Source organism: Ovis canadensis, chromosome 21, assembly GCF_042477335.2.
Source record: "Ovis canadensis isolate MfBH-ARS-UI-01 breed Bighorn chromosome 21, ARS-UI_OviCan_v2, whole genome shotgun sequence".
NCBI classification, from domain to species: domain Eukaryota; kingdom Metazoa; phylum Chordata; class Mammalia; order Artiodactyla; family Bovidae; genus Ovis; species Ovis canadensis.
The window spans coordinates 60,754,032-60,777,270 of record NC_091265.1 but is presented as its reverse complement, the minus strand read 5'-3'; the positions used below and the strand labels follow the sequence as shown (position 1 = coordinate 60,777,270).

At 51.1% G+C, this 23,239-nt stretch overlaps 2 protein-coding genes and 1 long non-coding RNA gene across 7 annotated transcripts in view; 1 reads left to right on the top strand and 2 right to left on the bottom strand.

Annotated features, from left to right (window-relative positions):
- The window catches only part of DPP3 (dipeptidyl peptidase 3), a 32,619-nt gene extending 24,370 nt beyond the window's left edge, over positions 1 to 8,249 (bottom strand). The window contains exons 1-2 of one of the 4 annotated variants that reach the window (XM_069566334.1): positions 8,018 to 8,249; positions 5,554 to 5,831 (exon numbers count right to left, since the gene is read on the bottom strand). In XM_069566334.1, coding sequence (XP_069422435.1) covers positions 5,554 to 5,823 — 270 coding nt within the window. In that variant the 5' untranslated portion in view covers positions 5,824 to 5,831; positions 8,018 to 8,249. Of the gene's footprint in view, positions 1 to 5,553; positions 5,832 to 7,083 lie in introns of all 4 variants that reach the window. The other 3 variants (XM_069566331.1, XM_069566332.1, XM_069566333.1) reach the window with 3 other exon arrangements.
- A 1,906-nt stretch (positions 8,250 to 10,155) lies between these two features.
- PELI3 (pellino E3 ubiquitin protein ligase family member 3) lies at positions 10,156 to 20,780 on the bottom strand. 2 transcript variants are annotated; one of them, XM_069566329.1, is made up of 7 exons: positions 20,563 to 20,759; positions 19,265 to 19,417; positions 16,155 to 16,284; positions 15,234 to 15,335; positions 14,089 to 14,283; positions 13,582 to 13,770; positions 10,156 to 11,954 (listed from the first exon to the last, which is right to left on the bottom strand). In XM_069566329.1, exons 2-7 carry the CDS (start codon positions 19,414 to 19,416, stop codon positions 11,385 to 11,387), a joined length of 1,338 nt encoding a protein of 445 aa, XP_069422430.1. In that variant the 5' UTR covers position 19,417; positions 20,563 to 20,759; the 3' UTR covers positions 10,156 to 11,384. The 2 variants fall into 2 exon arrangements, with proteins under 2 accessions (XP_069422430.1, XP_069422431.1); XM_069566330.1 differs by lacking the exon at positions 13,582 to 13,770 and having other exon boundaries at positions 20,563 to 20,780.
- Positions 20,781 to 20,859: 79 nt separating this feature from the next.
- On the top strand, positions 20,860 to 22,987 carry LOC138427081 (uncharacterized). The gene is made up of 3 exons (XR_011251887.1): positions 20,860 to 20,916; positions 21,559 to 21,697; positions 22,061 to 22,987. It is a non-coding gene; the product is annotated as an uncharacterized lncRNA (long non-coding RNA).
- Positions 22,988 to 23,239: the final 252 nt, after the last annotated feature.

Below are 23,239 nucleotides of genomic sequence, written 5' to 3'. Positions count from 1 at the left end.
TCGACTGGGATTGCATTGAATTTATAGATACAGTTGGGAAGAAGTGGTATCTTGACAACATTGAGTCTTTCTATCCATGAACATGGAGTATCTCCCCATTTATTTAGTTCTTCTTTGATATTTTTCATCAGAGTTTTATAGTTTTCTGCATATACGTCTTCTACACATTGTTACTTTCACTTTTCACTTTCATGCATTGGAGAAGGACATGGCAACCCACTCCAGTGTTTTTGCCTGGAGAATCCCAGGGACAGAGGAGCCTGGTGGGCTGCCGTCTATGGGGTTGCACAGAGTCGGACACGACTAAAGTGACTTAGCCGTAGCCGTACATATTGTTAGATTTATGATTATTTCAACTTTTTTGGGTGCTATTGTAAATGGAATTGTGTCTTAATTTCAAATCCTACGTTTTCATTGCTGGAATACAGGAAAGCAATTGAGTTTCATGTATTAACTTTGCATCCTGCAACCTTGCTATAATCACTTATGTGTTCTAGGAGTTTTTGTTGATTTTTTCAGATTTTCCACTTAAACAATCATGTCATCTGTGAACAAAGACAGTATTATGTCTTCCTTTACAATATGTATACCTGTAATTTCTTTTTCTTGTCTTATTGCATTAGGTACAATTTCCAGTACAACACTGAAAAGTAGTGGTGAGAGGGGAGATCCTTGCTTCAGTCCTGATGTTAGTGGGAAAGTTTTTCACCATTAAATATGATATTAACTCTAAGTTTTCTAGTTACAGTTTGTTTGTTTTTTTTTAATCATGAATGGGTGTTAGAATTTGTCAAATGCCAAATGTTTCTTCTGCATCTATTGATATGATTGTGTGATTTTTCTCCTTTAGTCTATTGACGTGATGATTTACATTTATTGATTTTTGAATGTTGAACCAGATTGGTATAGCTGGGATAAATCCCACTTGGTCACGGTACATAATTCTTTTTATACATTGTTGGATTCAATTTACTATTTTGTTGAGGACTTTTGCATCTATGGTCTTGAGGCATATCGGTCTGTAGTCTTCTTTTCTTTCATTGTAATCTTTGTCTGATTTTGGTGTTAAGGTAACACTGGCCTCACAGATGAGTTAGAAAGTATTCCTTCTGCTTTTCTCTTCTGAAAGATTGTAGAGAATTGGTATAATGTCACCCTTAAATGTATAGTAGTGAATTTATCTTGGCTTGATGTTTTCTGTTTTGGAAGGTTGTTTATTAATTATTGATTCTATTTCTTTGATACAAGCTTTGCAGATTATCTGTTTCTTCTTGTGTGAATTTTAGCAGATTGTCTTTCAAGGAATTGGTCCATTTCATATAGGTTATCAAATTTGTGCATATGAACTTTTTTCAAATGGTAATTCTTTGATTACCATTTGAAGGATATTGCCCATGAATATTCACTGCCCATGAATTTGTAGTGATGGCCCTTCTTTAATTTCTTTTTCTTTTTTCCTTCTTTCATTCCTGATATCAGTAGTTTGTGACCTCTCACCTTTTATCTTAGTCTAGCTAGAGGTTTCGGAGAAGGCAATGGCAACCCACTCCAGTACTCTTGCCTGGCAAATCCATGGACGAAGGAGCCTGGTAGGCTGCAGTCCATGGGATCACTAGGAGTTGGACACGACTGAGTGACTTCACTTTCACTTTTCATTTTCATGCACTGGACAAGGAAATAGCAACCCACTCCAGTGTTCTTGCCTGGAGAATCCCAGGGACAGGGGAGCCTGGTGGGCTGCCGTCTATAGGGTCGCACAGAGTCAGACATGACTGAAGCGACTTAGCAGCAGCAGCAGCAGCAGCAGCTAGAGATTTATTGATTGCTATGATCTGAATATTTGTGCCCCTCCAAAATCAGTATGTTGAAACCTAACCTCCAAGGTGATGGCTATTAAGAGAGGGAGACTTTGGGAGGAGATTAGATCATGAATGATGGCATAGCCCTCCTCATTGAGATTAATGCACTTACAAAGTAGACCCCAGATAGCTAGCTCTTATGATCCACCATGTGAAAACACAGTGAGAAGGCAGCAATCTGCAGTCTAAAAGAGGAGTGTCACCAGAACCCAACCATGCTGGCACCTGTGGTCCATTCTTCTTCTACCTTGGTGGTTGTAACTTAGCCTTGTATACAATTTCATTTTCTCTCCTTTCTTAGCATATCAATTGCACTTCTTTTTTTACTTGTTTTAGTGGTTGACTTTGCAACAGACATTTTAGTGGCTGAGTTTGCAATATACATTTATAACTAATCCCAGTCCATTTCATGGGCAGTTTGAGTACTTTATAATAACAAAATAATCCTAATTCTTGCCTTCCCGCCCTCATATCACTGCTGTCATTCATTTCACTTATACATAAGCATACATAGTTGGATATATTGCTGCTATTATTATTTTGGACAAATATATCTCTTAGATCAGTAAAGAATAAGAAAAATAAAAGTTTTTATTTTTACCTTCACTTATTCCTTCACCACGGCTTTTCCTTTCTGTTTTAATGTACATCTGAGTTTCTGACCTATATCATTTCCCTTCTCCCTAGAGAACTTCTTTGAACATTTCCTGCAAAGCAGGTCTATTGGCAACACATTCCCTCAATTTTTGTTTGTCTGAGAAAGTCTTTATTTCCACTACACTTTAAAGGGTAATTTCACAGGGCATACAATTCTAGATTGTTGGCTTTTTATCTCGACACTATAAATATTTCAGTCTACTCTTCTTGCTTGCCAGATTTCTGAAAGATTAGATGTAATCCTTATCTTTGTTCCTCTGTAGATTTTTTTTTTCCATCTAGGTTCTTTCTTTCTCTTTGATTTTCTGTAGTTTAAACATGATATGTCTATATGGAGGTTTTGTCTGTTTCTTTTTTGTTTTGCATTTAGTATCCTATTCAGTGTTCTCTGAACTTCCTGGATCTGTGGCTTGGTATCTGACATTACTTTGCGGAAATTCTCAGTCAATACTATTTTAGGTATTTCTTCTGGTTTTTTTTCTTCTTCTTCTTCTTCTGGTTTTATCACTATATACATGTTATATTCCTTATAGTTGTCCCATGGTTCTTGGATATCCTATTCTATTTTCTTCAGTCTTTTTTCACTTTGCTTTTCAATTTTGGAGGCTTCTATTGAGATACCCTTAAGCTCAGAGATTCTTTCCTCTGCTGTGTCAAGTCTACTATTAAGCCCATCAAAAGTACCCTTCCTTTCTGATAGTATTTTTTGACCTCTAGCATTTTTTCAGACTCTTTCTCAGTCTCTTTTCCATTATGGTTATTATAAGATGCTGAGTATCGTTTCCTGTGCTGTATAGTATGTCCTTGTTATTTACTTACTTTATATATAGTACTGTATATATGTTAATCCCAAACTGCCCATCTGTTCTTACATGCTGTCTACTTTATCCATTAGAGCCCTTAGAATATTAGTCAGAGTTGTTTTAACTCTTGGTCTGATGAGTCCAACATCCCTGCCGTATCTGAGTCTGGTTCTGATACTTGCTCTGTCTCTTCAAGCTGTGTTTTCTGCCTTTAAGAATGTTTTGTAATTTTTTTCTTGATAGCCAGACATGATGTGCTGGGTAAAAGGAACCGTCATAAATAGGCCTTTAGTAGTGGGACGGTAAGGAATGGTGGCAGGGGGAATGTTCTAGAGTCCCATGATTTTAGTGAGCCTTTGCTGCTGGACTTTGAACTTGACATGCTCTTCTCAGCCCCATATTCCCACTCCTTTTAGATGGGACCGGATGGTCAGAGCTGTCTAGAGTTGTGTGTTTCCCTTCTTCCAGATCAGTTAGGCTCCAATAAAACCCTAACAGGTTTGCTTCTGGTTAAATAGTTTCTCCTGAGGGAAGATCATGTTAAGAACAGAATGCTCTAACATATTTTTTAAATGGCTCCTTCTCACCTCCCCCTGCCAGAAGCAAGAGGGATTTTTTTTCTCTGAAATTCACTGTGAGAACCAGGTGAAGCTCCTGAAGGTAAAACCCCCCAAACTGTGGGGGCCCCCTTATGTCCAGTTCCCCCTGGAGTTTTCAACTGTCAGAATTGTCCACACTGAGCCTTTAGCAATTCATCAGTTACAGTTCCAATTTTCCTACCTCAGCACTGGTTCCATGGAGGTTTCTGTTCATGAGTTTTTGCTCTGGTAAGTTGTGACTCTCTGTACCTGCCTGTCTGTTTCTCCAATTTTGGGAGCTGCAGTTTGCTCTGGAACCTCACTTCTCTTAAGGATCTAAGAAGAGTTGTTGGTTTTTCAATTTCTTCAGCTTTTTACTTGTTAGAAGAGATGGGCAACATCTAAGCTCCCAACATGCCAGACCAGAAACTGGGAGTCATGATTTTTTTTCCCTCTCATTTAAGCCAATTTGAGGTGGGTTTCTGCTACTTCCAAACAAAACAATCCCACTGCAAATAGTGAATACTTGGGTAGCACTTTTCCATTAACTTTCCCGGCTATTCTCTCTTTTAATGAGGAAATCAAGGCCTAGAGATGGGATGTGATTACTCAAAGTTCAAACAAAAAGTAGAAGAAACAGCCTGGGCCTCAGCACAAAGATAAGCAATCTAATCCCTTTATTTTACATATAGAAAAACTATATCCTCATACATTCTTGGAGAAGCTTTTTCAGAAAATGATTTAACAACACTAGTCAACTGTCAATGTACAGAGCCTTTGACCCAGCAATTCTCCTTCTAAAAATAGATCCTAGTCACACACATGCTTAAGGATGCTTATTTGTCTTGTTTGTAAGAATCACAAACAACCTAAATGTCCATCAATATACAAAGGATTAAACTGATAACAGCGTACAAAGCTATGGAATGCTTCACAGTCAATAAAAGAGAACGAGGTGGATTTCTATGTACCCCATGGAAGTTCTCCAAGATATAGTGTTCAGTGAAAAAAAGCAGAACTCATAAGAATCTATAGCATGTGATCTCATACATGAAAGAGAAAAGAAGCAAGTAACACATGTGCATCTCTACTTGTACAGGTATCCAGTATACACAGAGGACTGAAAAGGCTATACACCCCACCATCTTTGGTGGTTACCTTTGGCTAGGCATTGAGAAAAAATGATCTTTGTGTTTTATTTTGTGCCTTTCTGCAATGCTGTAAAGCATTAAGAATGCATTCATGTATTCCTTGGCCAATAGACCCACAGACCAGATAAAAACAAAAGGACAGGCAGAACATTCTGCCCAGGGACATGCAACATGGTGGAGGAAGATCTGGCCCAGAACTCAGACCTCCAGATTCCTACACTGAACTCATTCCTCTACCGTCTCCAAACCTCCACAGCTGTTTCCTCTACTCCACAGCTCTTGTGATCATCATAACAGCCATCAGTTATCTCATCAGGGGGCCACAACCCTAAGAGGTACAGACGACCCTCAGGCATATTTTGTAGATGAGAAGACTGAGACTCCAGGAGGGGATGTCCCTGTGTTTAAAACCTTTGATCTAATCCAGAGAGAGACAGAGAGTCCATTGGACCCCTGCTTCCTGGCCCCTCACACCCAGAATGCAGGTTGGCCTGAGAGAACTAACCTGATATTCCTCTTCAGTAAGGCCTTCTGCCAGGGCATGCTGGCGCAGCTGGTCGGGATCCTGGGCACGGAAGAGGCGGCTGAGCAGGGCATAGATGTAGGGGGCCTCAGGGGAGGTCTGCAGCAGCACTGCCAAGCCTCCGTACCAGGCAGCCCGTGACAGGTAGTGGGCATAGAGACGCTCTGTGGACGAGAGCAGGCGGAAGGCCTCGCGGCAGTCCAGGCTTGACACGCCGATGTCATTGGGGAGAATGTACTGGGTGTCCGCCATGGGCCCTGCTGAGAACCATCACCGTGATCACAAGCATCATTTATCCCACACCAATGGCATGTACATCTGAGTCTACACACTCACGGTCTGAATGAGGAAGGGAATACCATTGCATCCATGCACCAGATATGCCAAGTGAGACTCAGAGATGGTTAGGTGACTCACCCCAGAAGATTACACAATATTCTGGCAGGCAATATTCGGCCTGTGGCCTCCCAAACTTAAAGACTGAATCCAACTACCTAGTATTACAGATTGGAAAGGGCAATGGCACCCCACTCCAGTACTCTTGCCTGGAAAATCCCATGGACAGCGGAGCCTGGTGGGCTGCAGTCCATGGGGTCACTATGAGTCGGACACGACTGAGTGACTTCACTTTCACTTTCACTTTTCACTTTCATGCATTAGAGAAGGACATGGCAACCCACTCCAGTGTTCTTGCCTGGAGAATCCCAGCAATGGGGGAGCCCAGTGGGCTGCTGTCTCTGGGGTCGCACAGAGTCGGACACGACTGAAGCGACTTAGCAGCAGCAGCAGTATTACAGATGGAGAAACCAGGGCCAGGGAGGTGGGGTGCTTTGCCTAATAACAGAAGGGAGGGGTCAAAAGCAAGCTTCTGCATCTCTGGGCTCCCAGGCCCCTCTCCGTGGTCACCCCTCTTCCCTCTCTGATCTCCTAGCCTCCCCTTAAGAATTATCCTGCATGTTCTTCGATTCTGCCCACCACTGTGTTCACAAGGACAGAGTCCCAGCTGGAAGACCCAGGTTCCAAGACTGGCTCAGCCCCAGACTCCAAATATCAAGTCAGTTTTACCTTTCTACCTCTAGAAGACAGCCTCTGATAATAACCCCAACCTCACTGGGTGGCTATGCAAATTAGATGAGGTCACAAGGTCAGCATGAGTGACAGAAGGTACCCACAGCAGTACAAGATTTTCCCTGTACTCTTCAGTTCTCACTGCTGGCAGGATCTGTCCCACTCTTATCCCCCTGCCCTCTCCCTGTGCTCAGCCAGGGGACCCTCCCTAGCTGCAGAAGCTCAGAGCCGAGAGAAAACTCATTTTACAGATAGGGAGACTGAGGCTTAAAGACGCCAAGCAGCTTATCGACAGTCTTGCTGCCTGGTTAGGACCTGGGTGTCTCCCAACCCGGAGTATTCACAACGCCCTCTCTTACTCTGAAAGAGTTTCCTACCACCCCCGCCACTCCCAAAGCTGCTCCCAAATGGCACAAGCCCCTGGGTTCCGAAAGGGACGTTAACCCTTTGCTGTCCGGAGCGATCCTTGGCTTCGGGGCCGCGATGAATTTGGAAGAGGGGGCAGAAAAGGAGTGATCTTGAGCTCGGCCCAGACGCTCCCTGTCCCCCGAGGATGACACATGGTGACCCCAAAACCCGGTCGCCGCGCCTCACCTGCAGCAGCTGCTCCGATCGCACACTCACTTCCTGCTTCCGGCTCCCCCATTCATTGGGGCTCCGCCAACTCCGCCTCCACCAGCCAATTGCCGAGCTTCGGGGCCCAGACGGGCATCGCCTCAAGCCAATAGGAGCTCTGAGCCGGCAAACCGGCTCCCCGCCCCCAGGCGCTACAGGGTGGCGAGCGGAATGGCCCCTGCGGCCTTGGCCTTTTGTCCGCAGGCGGTACACGCGTGGGGGTCAGAAACCTCCATGTTCAGCCTGGCCCAGGCCTAGTCCGAACAGACGGCGCACAGAAGGTACCCCAAACCAGGCGGGGCAGCGTGGCTGTTACGAACGGAGCACCGGCGACAACCCCAACACAGTCCTGACCCCCGCTCTCCTTTGGAGTTTTTCTGAGTCCCCCGACTTCAGTTTTGGGTATAGGAACCCAGGACCATGGATAGTGACTAGCCTGCAAAGCCCTCCGTTTAGGGAGTGGAGGCCACAGTCGAGCGGGCTCCAGCCGGGGCTGAGATGGTCCCACCGTGCGGGTCGTGGCGGGGCAGGCGGGGGGTGTGGAGAAACGCAAGGGCTGCCTTGTACCCTCTCGGATTCGCCATGGGCCTGGCTAGGGCAGCAGTTAAATTTTTATCTTCGCGTCTCAGTTTCTTCTGAACAAGGGGCGAGGGGCCTGGCAGTTTCGGGGTTCTTGCCAGGTGCCGGATGGATGAGAAAGCCGACCGCAACCCCAAAAGGCTGCCCAGGGCAGAGCCGAGCCTGCATGTCTGGAGAAACTCACCAGAGGATGGGATGGGTCGGGGAATGGCACGTGGAAGCGCCTAGCACTTGTCCTGTGCCAAGTGGGGAACATTTTCAGGGTCCCAAATCAGAAATGGAGCAGAGCCAGGCCATCTAAGGTTGAGGCGGGCCTCCACTGCCTGGTAGCTGTGTGTCCTTCGATGAGTCTCTTTACCTCTGTGAGTCTTGACTTCCTCAGTCAGAAAACCCGGCTAAAAATCCCGGTCTTTACTGGACGGAAGTTGTAAACTTGAGGGAAGTGTTGACAGTGTTGACGCCCCCTAGTGCTGTGCAGAGAAGTGTGGAGGAGAGGGTCTACCCTGAAATCCACACATCCTCCTTGTCAGTTTTTGCCACACCTGTGTCTAGGCCCAGAGCAGCGGTTGTCCACTACCCACACCAGTTTCTCATTCACAGAAGATGCCCAAGGCCCTGTTTGGCACAACAGTGCTGTTGGCACTGATGGTGATTATCATGAGAGAGAGGAACTCAATAAATTAGTCTATGTCCCTAGAAAATCCCCCCTCTTCTTCCCTGTGCCCCAATTTTTACTGTCTTTAAAACAGGTGTAAAGTCTTCCCTGACACTCGGGAGAGGTTGACATGTACACGGATAAAGGAGGAAGTGCCGTCCATCGCCACCAGTGGGCAGCTCAGTCCAAGGAAAGATCCCAGTACTCCTGGGAAACCCCCAGCCAAGCTGCATTTTCATCAGGACAGCTAATAAGAGCACTTCCTGAAGTTCTATGCTAACAGCTTGACATGGAGGATCTCATTTAATTCCTACAAAAAACCTGAGTTAGGATATAATTTAATCTAGAGTACATATGGGGAAACAGAGGCTGATGGATTCACTGACTTCCCTAAGGCCACCCAGGAAGTCCTCTGGTGTCCCTGAACCGGGGTCCAGCCCTCCACATTGTCCCCTCCACCTGCTCCAACATATGCGTGTGCTCACATGCACACACACACACACACACACACAGAATTACATGCAACAGTCCACTCACTGAAGTCATAGCCACCCCTAGCCTTGGCTCTTTCCCATGGAGATAAAGAAGGGGTAGGTGAAGTAGTATTAAGTACATCCTATGCTTGGTGCCCTTCATACATTCACAACCACCTGGTAATGGAAGTACAGTTATTCCATTTAACAGTTAAAGAGACTGAGGCTCCAAGAGTTAGAAAGGGGCAGAGCCGTCTGACCCCCTCCACCAACACTCTGATTTCTCCCTCTTATGGCACCTGTGCCTTTTGCTTGTCTCTCCTTCTAGAGTCTGAGATTCCCTGATAGAAATGGCATGCAAGTGTTCCCCTGTCTGGTTCCCAACAGAGTGAGAACAGAGAGCTGGGAAGAGTTGGATTCCTACTGCTGTGTGTGTGTGTGTGTTTAGGAGTTGGAATGCTCCCATATTCACCCCAGTGTGTGTGTGTGTGTGTGTGTGTGTGTGTGTGTAGGAGTTGCCATGCTCCAATGTTCACCCCAGTATCCTTACTGGGGCTCCCCCGCTGTGGCAATGTGAAGCAAGAATCTGATCTCATCCTCATCTCACCACCAGCAAATGCCCTCTGTCCTCTCAACAGCCCCAGGTCTGATATCTGTGGCTTCAGCCAGCTGTGTGGAAGGGGGCAGTTCCCCCCCCTTGGAATATCTAAGGCTCTGCCTTCTATTAGGGATGATGTCCAGGTCGAGTTGGTACTCAGAGGCTCTTTTTCAGAATTTTGTATTTCCAGAACCTCCATCTACCTAATCTTTCCAGCTTTCTTGTCCCAGGAAAGGTCTGGGGCAACCCTGTAGCACCCCAAGTTTGCCTGGGCTATCAGGAGGAGGTGACACTTAGCCAGGATGAATAGGGATCCAGTTCAGATTTGGTCTCCATGGCAATAAAGGCCCACAAGACGCCAGCCCAACATTCCCACCCTTCATTCGTTTCTGCTCCCTCCATACCCAGCTCATTGGTCGTCAAGCGTTTTCCCTGCCACACCTTGGCCCATGCTGTTCCCCTTAGCTGGGCTGCCCTCCCAACTCCTCCCACCCCATCCAAGGAGAGCTGCCCAGTGGCACAGAGGAGAGGGCAGGCTCTGAGGCCAGGCAGGAAGCTGTGGATTAGAATCTGACTTGACCACTTTCTAAACTGTGTGACTTGAACCATGTTCTTTAATCTCCCTGAAAACAGAAATGGTAACACATCCTTAACATCTCTGTTAACATCCTTCCCTAGGTTACTGTGAGGATTAAATAAAACCTCTGAGCAGCAGAGCCTGGTGACTGGGGAGTGCTCAATGAACGTAGTTATTATTACCATTAGCGCAGTGTGGGGCCCGCAGTGGGCATTCGATTGATAGTAGCCCTTGTGTCACAGTCAACGCTCTGGACCACGAGTCCTCTCCCTCTCCTCGACCCCTGACTGTCCAGAAATGAGGATCCAAACCTCCATCCAGCATCTTCCCTGTCAGCATGGCCCCAGCCTCTGTCCCAGCCTCTTTCTGCCCCCTGCAGCCCATGCTTCAGCCACTCTGAACCCCTCACCCAGTTCCCTGCATACTTACCCTGAGCCTGTCCTGAGCCCCCTTTCTGCCTAGAGCACCCCCTTTCCTGTAGGGATTCCCAGCAGGCCACCAAGGCAGAGCCCTTAGCCCCTCCAGTGAAGCCTGTCTCACTTCTCACTTTTCCAGCCACCCGTGAGACCTGCTTCGCAACTCCTGATGACTCTGATCCTAGCACTCAGGAAGCAATGCTGTCGTTCAGTAATTGGTCTGTCGTTCAGTTACTGGGGAGGGAACCAGGCAGGGAGCCAGGTCTGTGTCCCCAGATAACACTTGGCAAGGAGTCCAGTCCCCAGTGGGTATCCGCAGATGTCGGTCCCAGCCTGCCGCCCACCCGGCACTCACTTGGGGGCTGGAGGCACTGCACGCATGCGGGACACGCAGATTCGTGAAGGCAGCTGAGCAGCAGGTTTATAGGGGAACCCAGGGCAGCAGCGGTGGGGTGATTATCTAGAACTGGGTTGGCAGGCTCAGGGCACAGCCAGCCTAAGCTGGGGGTCAGGGACCCATGGTCCCTTCATTCCCCCAGGGGCACAGTGTAGGCGGCATGATGGGGGATGCCCCTAGAAGGGCTGGGGCAATAGGGCTGGGCCTCCCTCCAAAGCCCAGGACAGAGCTGGTGCTGAGAGCCTCATCATTCTGTCCGGGGTGGGGGTCCAGGGACCCCCTCTGGAGCCCAAGTTAGGAGGGGAAGGGCACCGCCCACCCAACGCGTCCATCTGGCGTGGCGATGAGCCAGCAGGTAGTCTCACATGCAGAGCTCCCTGGAGGTGGGGGACCCAGGCGGGCAGGCAGGCGCGGCAGCAAGGGGCCCCGGGAAGCCTAGTCCAGCGGCCCCTGGAAAATGAGGCGGACGCAGCCATGCTCGCCGGTGAGCCAGGCCCCACAAAAGGGGCAGGCAGCGTGGAACGCGTGGGTGCCATGGGGCAGTGGCGTCTGAGCCCAGTAGCGGGCAGTCTTCTCAGAGCAGACGTGGCCGCAGGGTGCAAAGGCGTAGCTGGGCGGCCCAGGGTCCAGGCAGAGGCCAGCCTCCTGGCCAAGCCACAGGGGCACGTAGGGCCCCACGAGGCGGCAGAGGGGACACTCGCGCTCCTGGGGGCCCCGCTCTCGCCGGCAGCCCCAGCCGTGGTAGCCGTGGACATGGCCGCAGCGGACATACACCCAGGGCTGCTGCTTGTCGGGTGCTGTGCGACCGCGCGCCGGGCTGGGGAAGGCCAGGGTACTGAGGCCCACCGGACACTGGGGCCGAGCCGCGTTCGCCTCCTGCCGCTGGGCCTCCAGCTGCTTCAGCGTGGGCGCCCGCAGCAGCCCTGCCGGCGTGCGCCACAGCAGCGTGGCCCCGCACAGGTCGATGAGGGAGCCGTCCTGCAACACGTTGGACTCGTTTTCCACCTGCAGGGGCAGCAGAGGGGGCCCTTTGTGCCCAAGGGGCTCCTGAACCCCCAGCCATCCGGCCGCCATCACCCCAGTCACGCCACCCATCCATTCCCCTGAACCTCCCTGGAGGGAGCACCCTGGACCCCCGTGGGGCTAGCTGGGGCAGAGAGGGTAGGCTGGGGCAGAGGAGGGGAATGGCTGGGGCAGAGGACCAGAGGAGGATAAGAAGCCCCACGGGCCAGCAGGAAAAGTGGTCCTGGGGAAGCACCATCCCCCAAAAGCCAAAACCCCCAAAACTAGCAGGGACTTTCAGTGGTTAGGGCTCTGCACTTCCACTGCTGCGGGCATAGGTTCAATCCCTGATTCTTCTAAGTCTTCTAAGATTTGATCTTATCTTGCAAGCCAGGCAGCAAGGCCAGAAAAAAATAATCCCAGGCAGGCACCATGCCTTACTCTCATTGGAACCTGCGCCTTGGTCATTTCATCTGTCAAATCAGAAAGCCTGGACTCTGGACTGGGTCTTCCCTCGTGGGCCAGTAGTTAAGACTCTGTGCTTCCCCTGAAGGGTGTTCGAGCCCTAATCGGGGAACCAAGATCCCACATGCCACATACTGGCCAAAGACAAGGCCTGGACCAAAATGGAAGTTTTCTAAAACATTTTCTCAAGCTCATCTTCCCTGATGGCAGAGGCCAGAATCTCCTGTGTCCAAAACACCAGGGACTTAGCCCAAAGCCTAAGGGCTGAGGTTAAAAGCAAGGACTCTAGCGCTAGATAGTCTGGGCATGAATTCTGGCCTCAGTGTTTACTAACTCTGTGTCTCTGCTCAAGGAACTTATCCTCTCCGTGTCTTAATTTCCTTGTCCTCAAGATGGGTTTTACTTCCCTGTGTAGTAAGTGGGTCTCATGAATCAGTGCGAGAACTTGGAACAGTGCCTGGGACCTAGTAGGTGCTCAGTAGCAGGTACCAGTGAGAGGCTCACAAACCTAATTTTACAAAATAACGTTTCCCCAGATCTCCCAGTGGAACTGAGGCCCTGGGAAGATAAGCCATGCTTTTCCTCGAGGCTCGGCATCTCCTTGCCCCATGTGCTCACACCTACGAAAACGTCTATGTGGCCCCTTTGAGGATCGTGGCCATGTGACGTTGGGCAAGCCCCATCTCTCTCTAGGACTCTCCCAGCTCCCAACATTAGGTTCCCCATCACCTGTGTTAGCACTACTCTAAGGCCCTTTCCTTCTAGGAAAGAATAAAGCTAAACTTGCCTGAACGTGACAGACATGTTAAAAACCACCAACACTTGAGGCTATAAACTGCTCACTAACAGGCCAAGTGTCACTCTCATAAGAGACTGTGAGTTTCAGCTGCTGACATCCTCAGAAGCGTGTGGAGCTATACCAGGTTCTGTGTGTGCTACTTCACATCACCCCGTGGGCCTCTGGCAGTATGTGGGCCACATCTGGAGATGCTGGTCTGGTCCCCTCTGTGGGGCAAACGGCGTGTGCCCCCACATGGAGCCTGTTGGGGGCTGCCCCGTGCAGCAGGACTGGAGATCACCTCCTGGCATGGGCAGGGGGCAGGGCAGATCGGGAGGGCCCCGGGAAGGACGAGGGGATGGGGAGGAGGGTGGACAGGCCACCTACCAGCTTCCCCCGCTGCTGTGCCGAGCGGCTGTCCCTCAGAGTATACACATTCCCACAGACCGAGATCTCCCGCCAGACACCCGGGGCTGAGTCCTCAGAGAAGCCGCCTGCTGGGTGCATCACCAGGACCCCGTTGGTGGTTAAGCCGTCCATCAGCCCGTCGGGGGTCCGCCATTTGGCTGCCCGCTCCTGGGACCACACGTGGGATCAGATCACATCCCTGAGTGGCCCCCAGCAGGCCTCGAGCCAGGAGTGCTGCCCCTCTACCCTGGAGCCCAGAGGTGGCCCAGAGAGGACTGGAATTGGCACTGTATGACCTTGGGCATCACTTGACCTCTCTGAGCCTCACTTTGCTCATCTGCTAAGTGGGGGTGCTGATCCCCGCATAGGTTGTGGTTATGATTACTGCAGGCTGGTCCATCACCCCTGGAGACTGCCCCTCCCCAGCCTACCCCGGGGCTCACTCTCAGATGCAGCACTGGTCCCTGCCTGGGAGTGCTCACTCACTCCAAGGAAGATGTTGCTGGAGGCATCGAAGCCAGCGGCGTAGATGCGGGCAGTATAGGGTGGCCGGCGGTCACAGAGGATGCGGCAGGCGTAGCGGGAGATGGTGCTCTGGGCAGAGGGGCCCTCGGCAGCCCCTCCCCCGGGGGACGTGTCTGTCACCACGAAGTCAATCATGTTCTCTGTGGAGCGGCCAATCTGTGAGGGAGGGGAAGGCGAGCACAGGAATGGTGTGTGCAGAGGTCAGCGCCAAGGGCTTCCCACCCCAGGGCTCCCGGAAGCTGTTCTGTGGGCAGGGTGACCAAACGACAGGGAGATAACGCCACCCCAGTTCCCTAGGTGTCCACATCCAATTACTGGTGTTTGGGTTTCTCTTTCTCTGTCTCCCCCACAGTTCTGGGAACCGCCCCACTCAATTAAAAAACTAGCTGATCTGCAGGACTTCCCTGGTGGTCCAGTGGCTAAGTGGTCCAGTCCTCCGCGCTCCCCAGTGCAAGAGGCCTGGGTTTGATCCCTGGTTAGGGAATTTGATCCCTCATGCTGCAACTAAGACCCGGCACATCCAAATAAATAATTAAAAAAAAAACTAGTTGATTTCCACATACAGTGAAAGGGTAACTGAGTCTGGAAAGGCTCAAATAGTAGTAGAAAATACTGAATTTGGAGTAAGTATTTACTATATATCATGTTAAGCAGTTCGTGTACAGATCTCAGTTAACCTTCCCAATGATGCCATGTGGTGGGACTGTAATGAGCCCCACTTTACAGATGAGGAAACCAAGGCCCAGAGAGGTTAAGGGACTCTTGCCCAAAGTCGTCCAGCTACTAACTGACAGAACTGGGAGCAGAGGCCAAGCAGTAGGACTCTCACACCACACTCTGAACCCCTAAACTGTATATCTCCCACAGCCTGGGAGTCCAGGCTTGGGTGTGAATCTTGATCCAGCCACCGACTTGCTGTGTGAGTGGCAAGTCAACAGCCCTCCCTTCTGCTTCCTCGTCTGAAGAGTGGTCCGCTGCACTGAGGACTCCAAGCACCTGCCCCCCGGCCTTCGGTCCGCCAGCTTCCCCCCTGGACACCTGCAGAACTGAGCATCCAGGCCGGGCGGCCCAGCGGCCGGGAGGCTCGTGGAGGCCCCTGAGCCTACCTGGAACATATCTGTGTCACTGTCATGAGTGTACTCGACTATGACCGAGTGGCTCCGGGACAGTGTGTAGGAGATGCTGTGCTGGCCACGGTTGCTCAGTGCCTGGGGACAGAAAGGAGAAGTCATTTCCCTGGGGATGGAGCCAGGAGAAGCGTGAGCTTCTGTGACAGAAGCTGGAGCCTGACATCCAGCAGCCACTCCCAGGGAAGGGGCGGTTCCACCGCTTACAGAGGGGAACTCTGCAGCCAGCCCTTTACACGGGTTATCTTATTTGATCCCCGTGTGCACGGTCATCACTCAGTCATGTCCGACTCTTCTCGACCCCCTGAACTGTAGACCACCAGGCTCCTCTGTCCATGGGATTTCCCAGGCAAGAATACTGGAGTAGGTTGCCATTTCCTTCTCCAGGGGATCTTCCCAACCCAGGGATCGAACCTGCCTCTTCTGTGTCTCCTGCATTGCTGGCAGATTCTTTACCACCGAGCCGTTGGAAAAGCCCCTATTTATCCCTACAGCTTCCCAAAGGAGGCATGGTTATCATTCCCATTTTACTGTTGAAGGAAATGCATCTCAGAGAAGAGAAGAAACGGGTCGGATGTCAAATGACTGGAAACAGAAGAGCCCAAATTATAATCCCAAACCTCTGAAGCCAAAGGCTTTGCCTTTGTCATTGTCACATCCTCTCCCGGAGCCTTGGCCGCCTCCAATGATTGACCACTCCTCCCCAAGGGATGGGGTCTACTGGTTCAGGGAATACTTGGCAAGCTACAACGACGTAACTGCGAGGAGTCTCGCACCAGCCCCATGCTCTGGTTTCCCAGGGTCGTGAGGGAAGACACGTGGGTTCCCCTGCTCTGGCGGGGCCGTGGGCAGGTAGGACTGGGAAGACTGCACCCGGGTCTGCTAGGACAAGCTGCTTGCCTTGGAGACGAGCGGCGTTGAGATGTGGTGAATGACATCTGGCTTCACTCCATTGGCGTGTGGCCGGCGACTCAGTGCCAGGCGGCTTCGGCGGCGGCCCTTGTCCCCACTTGCCAGACACCCATTGTAGCTGTGGATGAGGGGGTTAAGAAGAAAAGGTTGCAGGCAGAGAGCAACAGCAGGTGAGCCCCTGAGAGACTAGGAGGAACCACGAACTTCTGGGCAGATCCTGCCTTAATAAACAAGCCCTAGAACTACCAGCTCGAAGACCCTACTCTATCAAAGTGGTGCCTTGGAGAAGTGAGGCGGGGCGGGGGTGGTGGTCAGAAGACCTTCAAAAGGGTTATCATTCAATTAGCCAGTGTTTTCTGGACTCCTGGACCATGCCTGGTCAGGCACTAGGTGCTGGGGTGGTACAGGGGACATACCACAGGTCAGTCCTGTGCCCTAAGTTGTTTGAGGAACCTGGATGCCACCTGCCCTGACCCAGGCACAAGCCAAGTGTGTCCCAGGCCTAGAGACAGGAGAAAGGAATTCTGACCCCAGGAGCAGGTTTCGAAGAGAGGGGACACCTATACCAGGCCTTGAAGAACTAGAAAAGAGCCACCTTTAGCAAACTGTCATTTATTAGATCACAGGTACTACTGGAAACCAGAAAGGAAGAAAGAAAAATAGACCCCAAAAGCCACTATCTCTACATATCCATTCACATCAATTTTCTTCCTTTCCAGCCTTGTCCAGATTGTAGAAGGCAAAGATTGGGTGAGTCATAACCTTGATCGCTGCCATGAACTGGAGACTCCTGTGTTCCTGGTACTTCACATTATTAATTACCTAATGGAATCTGTGTAATGTCCTGCCAGGCAAGTATCTTTCTATCTTTCTTCTCATTTTACGAATGAGGCAAATTGAGGCTCAGGGAGGTAAAATGACTTGCCTGAGGTCCCAGGCTAGGAAGTGGGAAAAGTCTAGATTTGACCTCTCATCTGTCTGACTCCAGGTTCTTTTGCAGAAGATTCTCAGTAAGGAGGGCTTACCCTGAGCAAAGGCCCTGTGGCAGGCAGGGTTTGAGTGATGACTTGGATGGGAGAGTGCAGTCGGGGAAATGAACTTGGTGGGAGGGCCCTGAACACCAGGAAGGGCATTCTGAACTTTATTCCATAAGCACTGGGGAGCCACAGCAGGTTTGGCAGCAGGAAGTGAAAAGGATGAATAGCTGCCAAATACAGCCAAGGACCACTTGAATCAGAATCTTCTCTGGACCCACAGAGGGAGATTCTGATTCTGTAGGTTTGGGATGAGCTTGTCAGTGGGTAATTTTCAATGTGCTCTCCGGGTGGCTCTGATGTCCAGCTGGCGTGGGGCTTCACTGCTCCGTGGAGAACAGATGGCTCTCAAGAGGGCCTGTCGCCTTAGGTCTGAGCTTTCCCTCATCAGTGGCCTCATTCCCAGCTGTGATTCCAGCTCTTCCTTTGGGACATGAAGCAGTTGCTTTCTTTGGGGGTGGGGGCGGGGGCAGTGCCACGTGACTTGTACGATCTTAGTTCTCCAATGAGGGATCAAACCCTGGGCCCTCAGCAGTGAAATCGTGGAGTCCTAACCACTGGACCGCCAGGGACTTCCCAAGTGGTTGCTTTTCTAATGCAAGCACCCCTGAGAGGGGCATCACTTTTGTGCTTGTAAGCTCTTCCCACATATGGGAGGTAGGGCAGTTCAGGACACGGGCTGAGGGTTCAGACGGACCTGACTTAAATCCGGGCTCTTCTGCTTGTCAGATAACCTCTGTGCATGCTGTCACTTCATTCATGTTTAACTCTGTGTGACCCTGTAGACTGCAGCTTGCCAGGCGCCTCTGTCCCTGGGATTCTCCAGGCAAGAATATTGGAGTGGGGTGCCATGCCCTCCTCCAGGGGATCTTCCCAATCCAGGGATTGAACTCGCATCTCATGTCTCCTGCATTGGCAGGCGGGTTCTTTACCACCAGTGCCGCCTGGGAAGCCCTCTAACCTCTGTAAAATGGGGCTAATTTTTTCAGGATCTACCTCACAGGTTCATTATGACAGCTAAATGAGATAAAGCATTTTAAGATGCTTGACACAGTTTGGCATATATTTAATAAGCCCTTGATAAGTGTTATCTATGATTATTATTACTAAAAAATAAAAATAAAGCACATGGCATGTACATGTCAACAAACAGTAACCATTATTATTTTAAAATAGTCATCACAGTGATAATATAGTTTATCAGATACTCTCTTCAGGTCAGAGAGAGAGGCCAAAAGGAAGTACAGAAGGGAGGAAGGAGAGGGATCTGTGCGTGGGGCAAGCATCCTGGTCAGGCGAAGACCAGGAGCGGATAAGGTCTACTCAGCTACCAGCTTACGTTGCTTCTTCTCTCTTGGCCTCACTTTCCTCATCTGTAGCACGAGGGTCAGCTGTCGCTTAGTGAAAGTGCACTAAACCTAGAGTAAGAAAGACCTGGGTCCAAATCCCAGCCCTGCCACGTACCAGCTGTGTGCCCTTGGGCCAGCCACTTCCCCTCTCTGAGCCTCAGTTTCCTCACCTCCTTCCTCACAGCATCTTTGTGAAGATTGAAATGAAATAATGTCCATGAAAGGGCTTGGCACAGACCTGCCTCCCAGAACACTTGGTGTGGGCCAGGCACTGTGCTACATGCTTTACAGAAATCACCTCAGTCGTTCCTTCCAACAACCCTCTGAGGTATTATTATCATCATCTCTATTGGTAAGTGGGGGAAATAGAGGCACAGGGAAGTTAAGCAACTTACAGAGGCAGGATTTGAACCAAGCACTTTTGCTGGAGAACCAGAGTTCATCTCAGACTACACACATGAGGAATTTTATAAAAGGCAGCTGGTGCTTTCTTCTGTTCAGAAACAGGTGGGCAGGGTTGTCTCCGTAATTTATGAAAAATGGGAAGATAAAATACCAACTGTGAATTGAAGTGGGCTTGGTCAACTTTGTCTCTCAGCTGGGAAGGTGAGGAGGGACGAACAGCAGAAGGCTGTAAATGGAGAGAGCTGAGACCCTTGGTCTGGCTGTCCCGTGGGGTGCCTGCTGCCCCGCCCCTTGGACCAGGGAGGCTCACCCCAGAACGATGAGTTCGCCATACTTGATGGGCTCCTCCCCTGGCTGTGCATCTTCACCGGGAGAAGAGAGCACGCAAGAGCCCTGGTTCCCCGGGTGCTGGAGGTCTGAGGTTCGGGGAGACCCCACTTCAGGGTTTCCTTCCAGCACCATTCTGGGCAGAGTGGGAGAAGAGAAAAAGAGCTTTGCAGCCTCCCACCCCAACCCCCCTCAATGCCAGCTCCAGCCTGCTGCGGGCCACCTAGGCTAAGACCAGAGTGACCTTTCACCCACTCTGTTGCTATGGCAACCACTTCACCTCTGCCTCCCCTAAACTGTCAGCGTTGCTGGGATACCAGGGAAGGGAGATGGATGGGGTGGAACCAAGAGGGAGGAGCTGCCCAATCAGAGGGTCAGAATATTTGGCAGAGCCAGAGGATGGCTCAACTTGGGGTGGCCAGAAGCTTCTTTTTGGCAGGACCTCTGTCTGGGATGTGGTTGGAAGAAAAGCACCCCAGGAGTTGGGGGCCCCTACTGCTCATCTCACATTCAGTTCCTGGGTTTGGCTCTCAGCCCCAGGACCTCTGAGGAACCCTTCTGTCAGGTTTTTGGAATCTACCTATCCATCTTAATCTTTCTGCCCCTTTGCTGGTCTAGGCCTCTATCTGTCTGTCTGTTTTCTCAATGACTCTCTGTCCCCGCCGCTGTCCTTTTCGCCACCTCTCTACCCACCCTCCTCCCCACCTCCGCCTGTCTGGCCACCTCTACCTCTCCATTCACCTGCCTCAGTCTCCCCATCTTGCCCTCACCCTGCGGACAGGGCTCTGGACCCCTCCCGGGTGCGCCCCTCTCCCTCCCTCAGGTGTCAGTCTGCAGTCCCCGGGCCGCTCAGGTCTCTGGAGGCCTGTGGGGGCGGCGTTCCCCCCTCCCGCTTGGGCTGCAGCAGAGCCCGGCTCCGCAGGAAGCCTGTTTGGAAAACATCCCCGCGCAGGAGGGACTGCGCCGGGGCAGGCCGGCACCCCGAGCCCGGGGCGGGCACAATGACAGCCCAGCGACATACGCAGACACAACCGGCGGCCCCTCCACACAAACACGCGCGCGCACGCACACAGTCCTGCACAACCGGAGCCCCGCGAGCGGTGCCCGGACGGGTGCAGAGCCCACCCTAGACTCGCGACAGCAGGCGCGATCGCGCAAACAGCCACAGGCGCCCGCCCTCGGACCGAGTGCCCCCCGCCACCCTGACACTCAAACACGCCCCCAGCGTCTGTTGGGGCCCGCCCGGCGAAGCCCCCGCCCCCTCCTCCTCGGCGGGCTCACCTGGCCGCGCTCTGGCCCCCGCTTGGCGCTGCTCCCTCTGCTCCTCGCCCCTGCTCGGCCCAGGGGCCGCTGCGGCGGGATGGGCCCGGCCGGCGGCGGCTCCGCGCTGCCTTGTCACGGGGACACCCGGGGCCGGGGAGGGGTACGAGCGCAAACAGTCACGCTCCGCCCCCTGTCCCTATGCCCCGCCCCACGGAAGCCCCGCCCCTCGAGACTCCTCCTCTTGCGGCGAAGCTCTGCCCCAGTCGGCGGAGCCCCGCCCTTTCTCAGGAGACCACGCCTCTTATCGAGCCACGCCCACCACTCTGCTTTAGGAACGCTCTCTCCCAACTTCGCGTGAGCTGAGACTCTCAGGTAGGTGTTTGAGGCCCCCTTCTCCAGTTCGGGTTCCCCAGACCCCGCCCTTGTTTCTGGAGACTCCCGGGTTCTCCTTCAGACCCTGGCGCCCCCTCCCTCGTCGCAGTCTAGCACCTTGCCCCTCTGGGCTGGAGGCCCCTTTCCGCAGCTTAGGCCAGGGACTCTGCACCTCCTGCCCGAGACCCTGCCTTCCAGATGGGGAAACTGCGGAATTAGAGGAGAGAGACAGGGGCGGGAAGGAGAGAGAGAATGGAAATACTAGAGGAAACAGAGGTACGGATGTGCATCAGAAGGGAGGCAGAGGAAAGCCGCTGCGTTTGGTCTGTCTTCCAGCCCAGCTGGACTACTTTCTGGGCGACTGCCGGCTGGCTCTGGGCTCCCTCCAGTGTCCAGGAGTGCCTCCCGCCCGCCCGCCAGCTTGCGCACACCGCCGGAGATGCCGCAAATGGGATGGAGACCCCTCTGGGCCTGGGCTTGCAAGAGATCTCATCTGTTAGTCTGTGGCAGGTGCTATGGGCAGTGCTTTGAACAAAATAAGCCCTTTGATTCTCGGGAGACAGACACTATAATCACCCATTTTGCAGATGAGAAAACAGAAATTTAGGAATCTGACTTGGCCATGGTTATTTTCCCTGAAAGGGATCAAAAGTGGATTTCAGCTGTGTGACTCCAGTCTGGACTCATAGCTTCTATATACCTTGTTGCAATGACTCGGGACCACAGGATGGCAAGAGGGCACTCAGAGGTACAGAGCAGGAGAGACCCAGAAATGCATCAGGTAAGATCCCTACAGCTCATTATCTCTTGGCCTATTTGGAACTGTAACTGTTAGGGAAATTAAAATGGAGGAAGTCTTGCTCAGGCTTCAGAAGCAGGAGAGCAGGCCTCTGACTGATACCATGCAGGGCCTTTGGGGCTTCTGGGCACAAGGCCTTTGTGCCTCCAATTTCTTTGATTATAGGGAACGGCATTTATTCAGCCTCCATGACCTTTCCTGAGTTCCAATGGCAGATTCAAGCAATTGTTGATTAGGGAAGGGAAGGGATGTGAAACCAAGGAGAAACAAGCAATCAATAGCAGCCTTGGGGCAGGTTTCCCCATCAAAGGATGCGAACAACAATATCTTTGAGCTATTTTGCAGATACTGAAACCCTCTCCGAGAAGTTATGGTATGCTCCCTACAAACGAGTAGACCATAGACCAGTTAAACCTGAAGGTTAATAATGTTGACGCCTACTTACCTCACCACCAACCCATCAGAAGAATGTCCAAGAGCTGATCACACCCTCTTTTACTGTAAAACTTGTCACTTGGTTTGGAGGGCGGTAGCCTGCTCTGTCCCCCTTTGCCTGGCAAACCAATAAAGCTATCCTTTTCTGCTGCTGCTGCTGCTAAGTCACTTCAGTCGTGTCCGACCCTGTGCGACCCCAAAGATGGCAGCCCACCAGGCTCTGCCATCCCTGGGATTCTCCAGGCAAGAACACTGGAGTGGGTTGCCATTTCCTTCTCCTTTTCTAGTTCACCGAAAACTCTCTTTCTGAGATTTGATTCTGCACTGGTGTTCACAGAAGCTGAGCTTTCAGCATCATGACCTGCTTCTTACCTGCTTAGACACTGCCTAGATTCTGTGCCTGCCTGCAAACACAGGAAGTCAAGTCAGCTTGAGATAAGAAAGGGAGTGGGTCTTGGAATTTTTTAAGCCCCTGGAGGTCTGGCCAACACCCTCCAGGGTCTAATGAAATCCTATGATTGGTGAAACAATCAGCATTGTTAAAGTGAAACCAGAGCTTCATTTTTGTGCGCAAACTGATGATGATATTACTTTGTGGCCTGGGATGATAAGCAGGAGCCCCCAAACTGCAGTTTGAAGTCTCACCGGTGGAGTGGACACACCGCCCTGGATCCTTTCTCAACTGGGACTCCAGATTACTGTTAGCAAGTGACTTCCCAGTGCAATTGAAGTCTGGGTGTAGGTTGTTGGACCAGTTTGGTAATGTATATGCTATTGCTTCTCTCCATTGTTTCTATTTCTTTTCTTTTAATGACTGTATACTGAAATTAAGTAAAATAATCCTCTATTAAATATTGAAATTGTTCATTAGTGTGTAATAAGTGGTTTCTTTTGTGGAAAAAAAAAATCCCTCAAACCTAAAACTAAAGTAAAACTTTGGGCAAAACAATAACCAAGAGTTAGGGGAAGCCCAGAGGGTAGACCTTTAATTTGCATCTTTAGAGTGCATGTTTTATTGAAGAAATCAAGGAAAGCTGCACAGAGGAGGCATTCTTTGACCCCCACATCAAGAAAAACAAGTGAAAGTTG

Bases quoted from the DNA above. Each gene is read 5' to 3' on its own strand.
- PELI3 (XM_069566329.1), bottom strand. From the start codon at position 19,416: ATGGTGCTGGAAGGAAACCCTGAAGTGGGGTCTCCCCGAACCTCAGAC. The intron at 15,336-16,154 runs GCAAGCAGCTTG...TTCTGTCCCCAG, and splicing joins CAACGCCGCTCGTCTCCAAG to GCACTGAGCAACCGTGGCCA. The intron at 13,771-14,088 runs GTGAGTGAGCAC...GTGTGGTCCCAG, and splicing joins CCAGCAACATCTTCCTTGGA to GAGCGGGCAGCCAAATGGCG.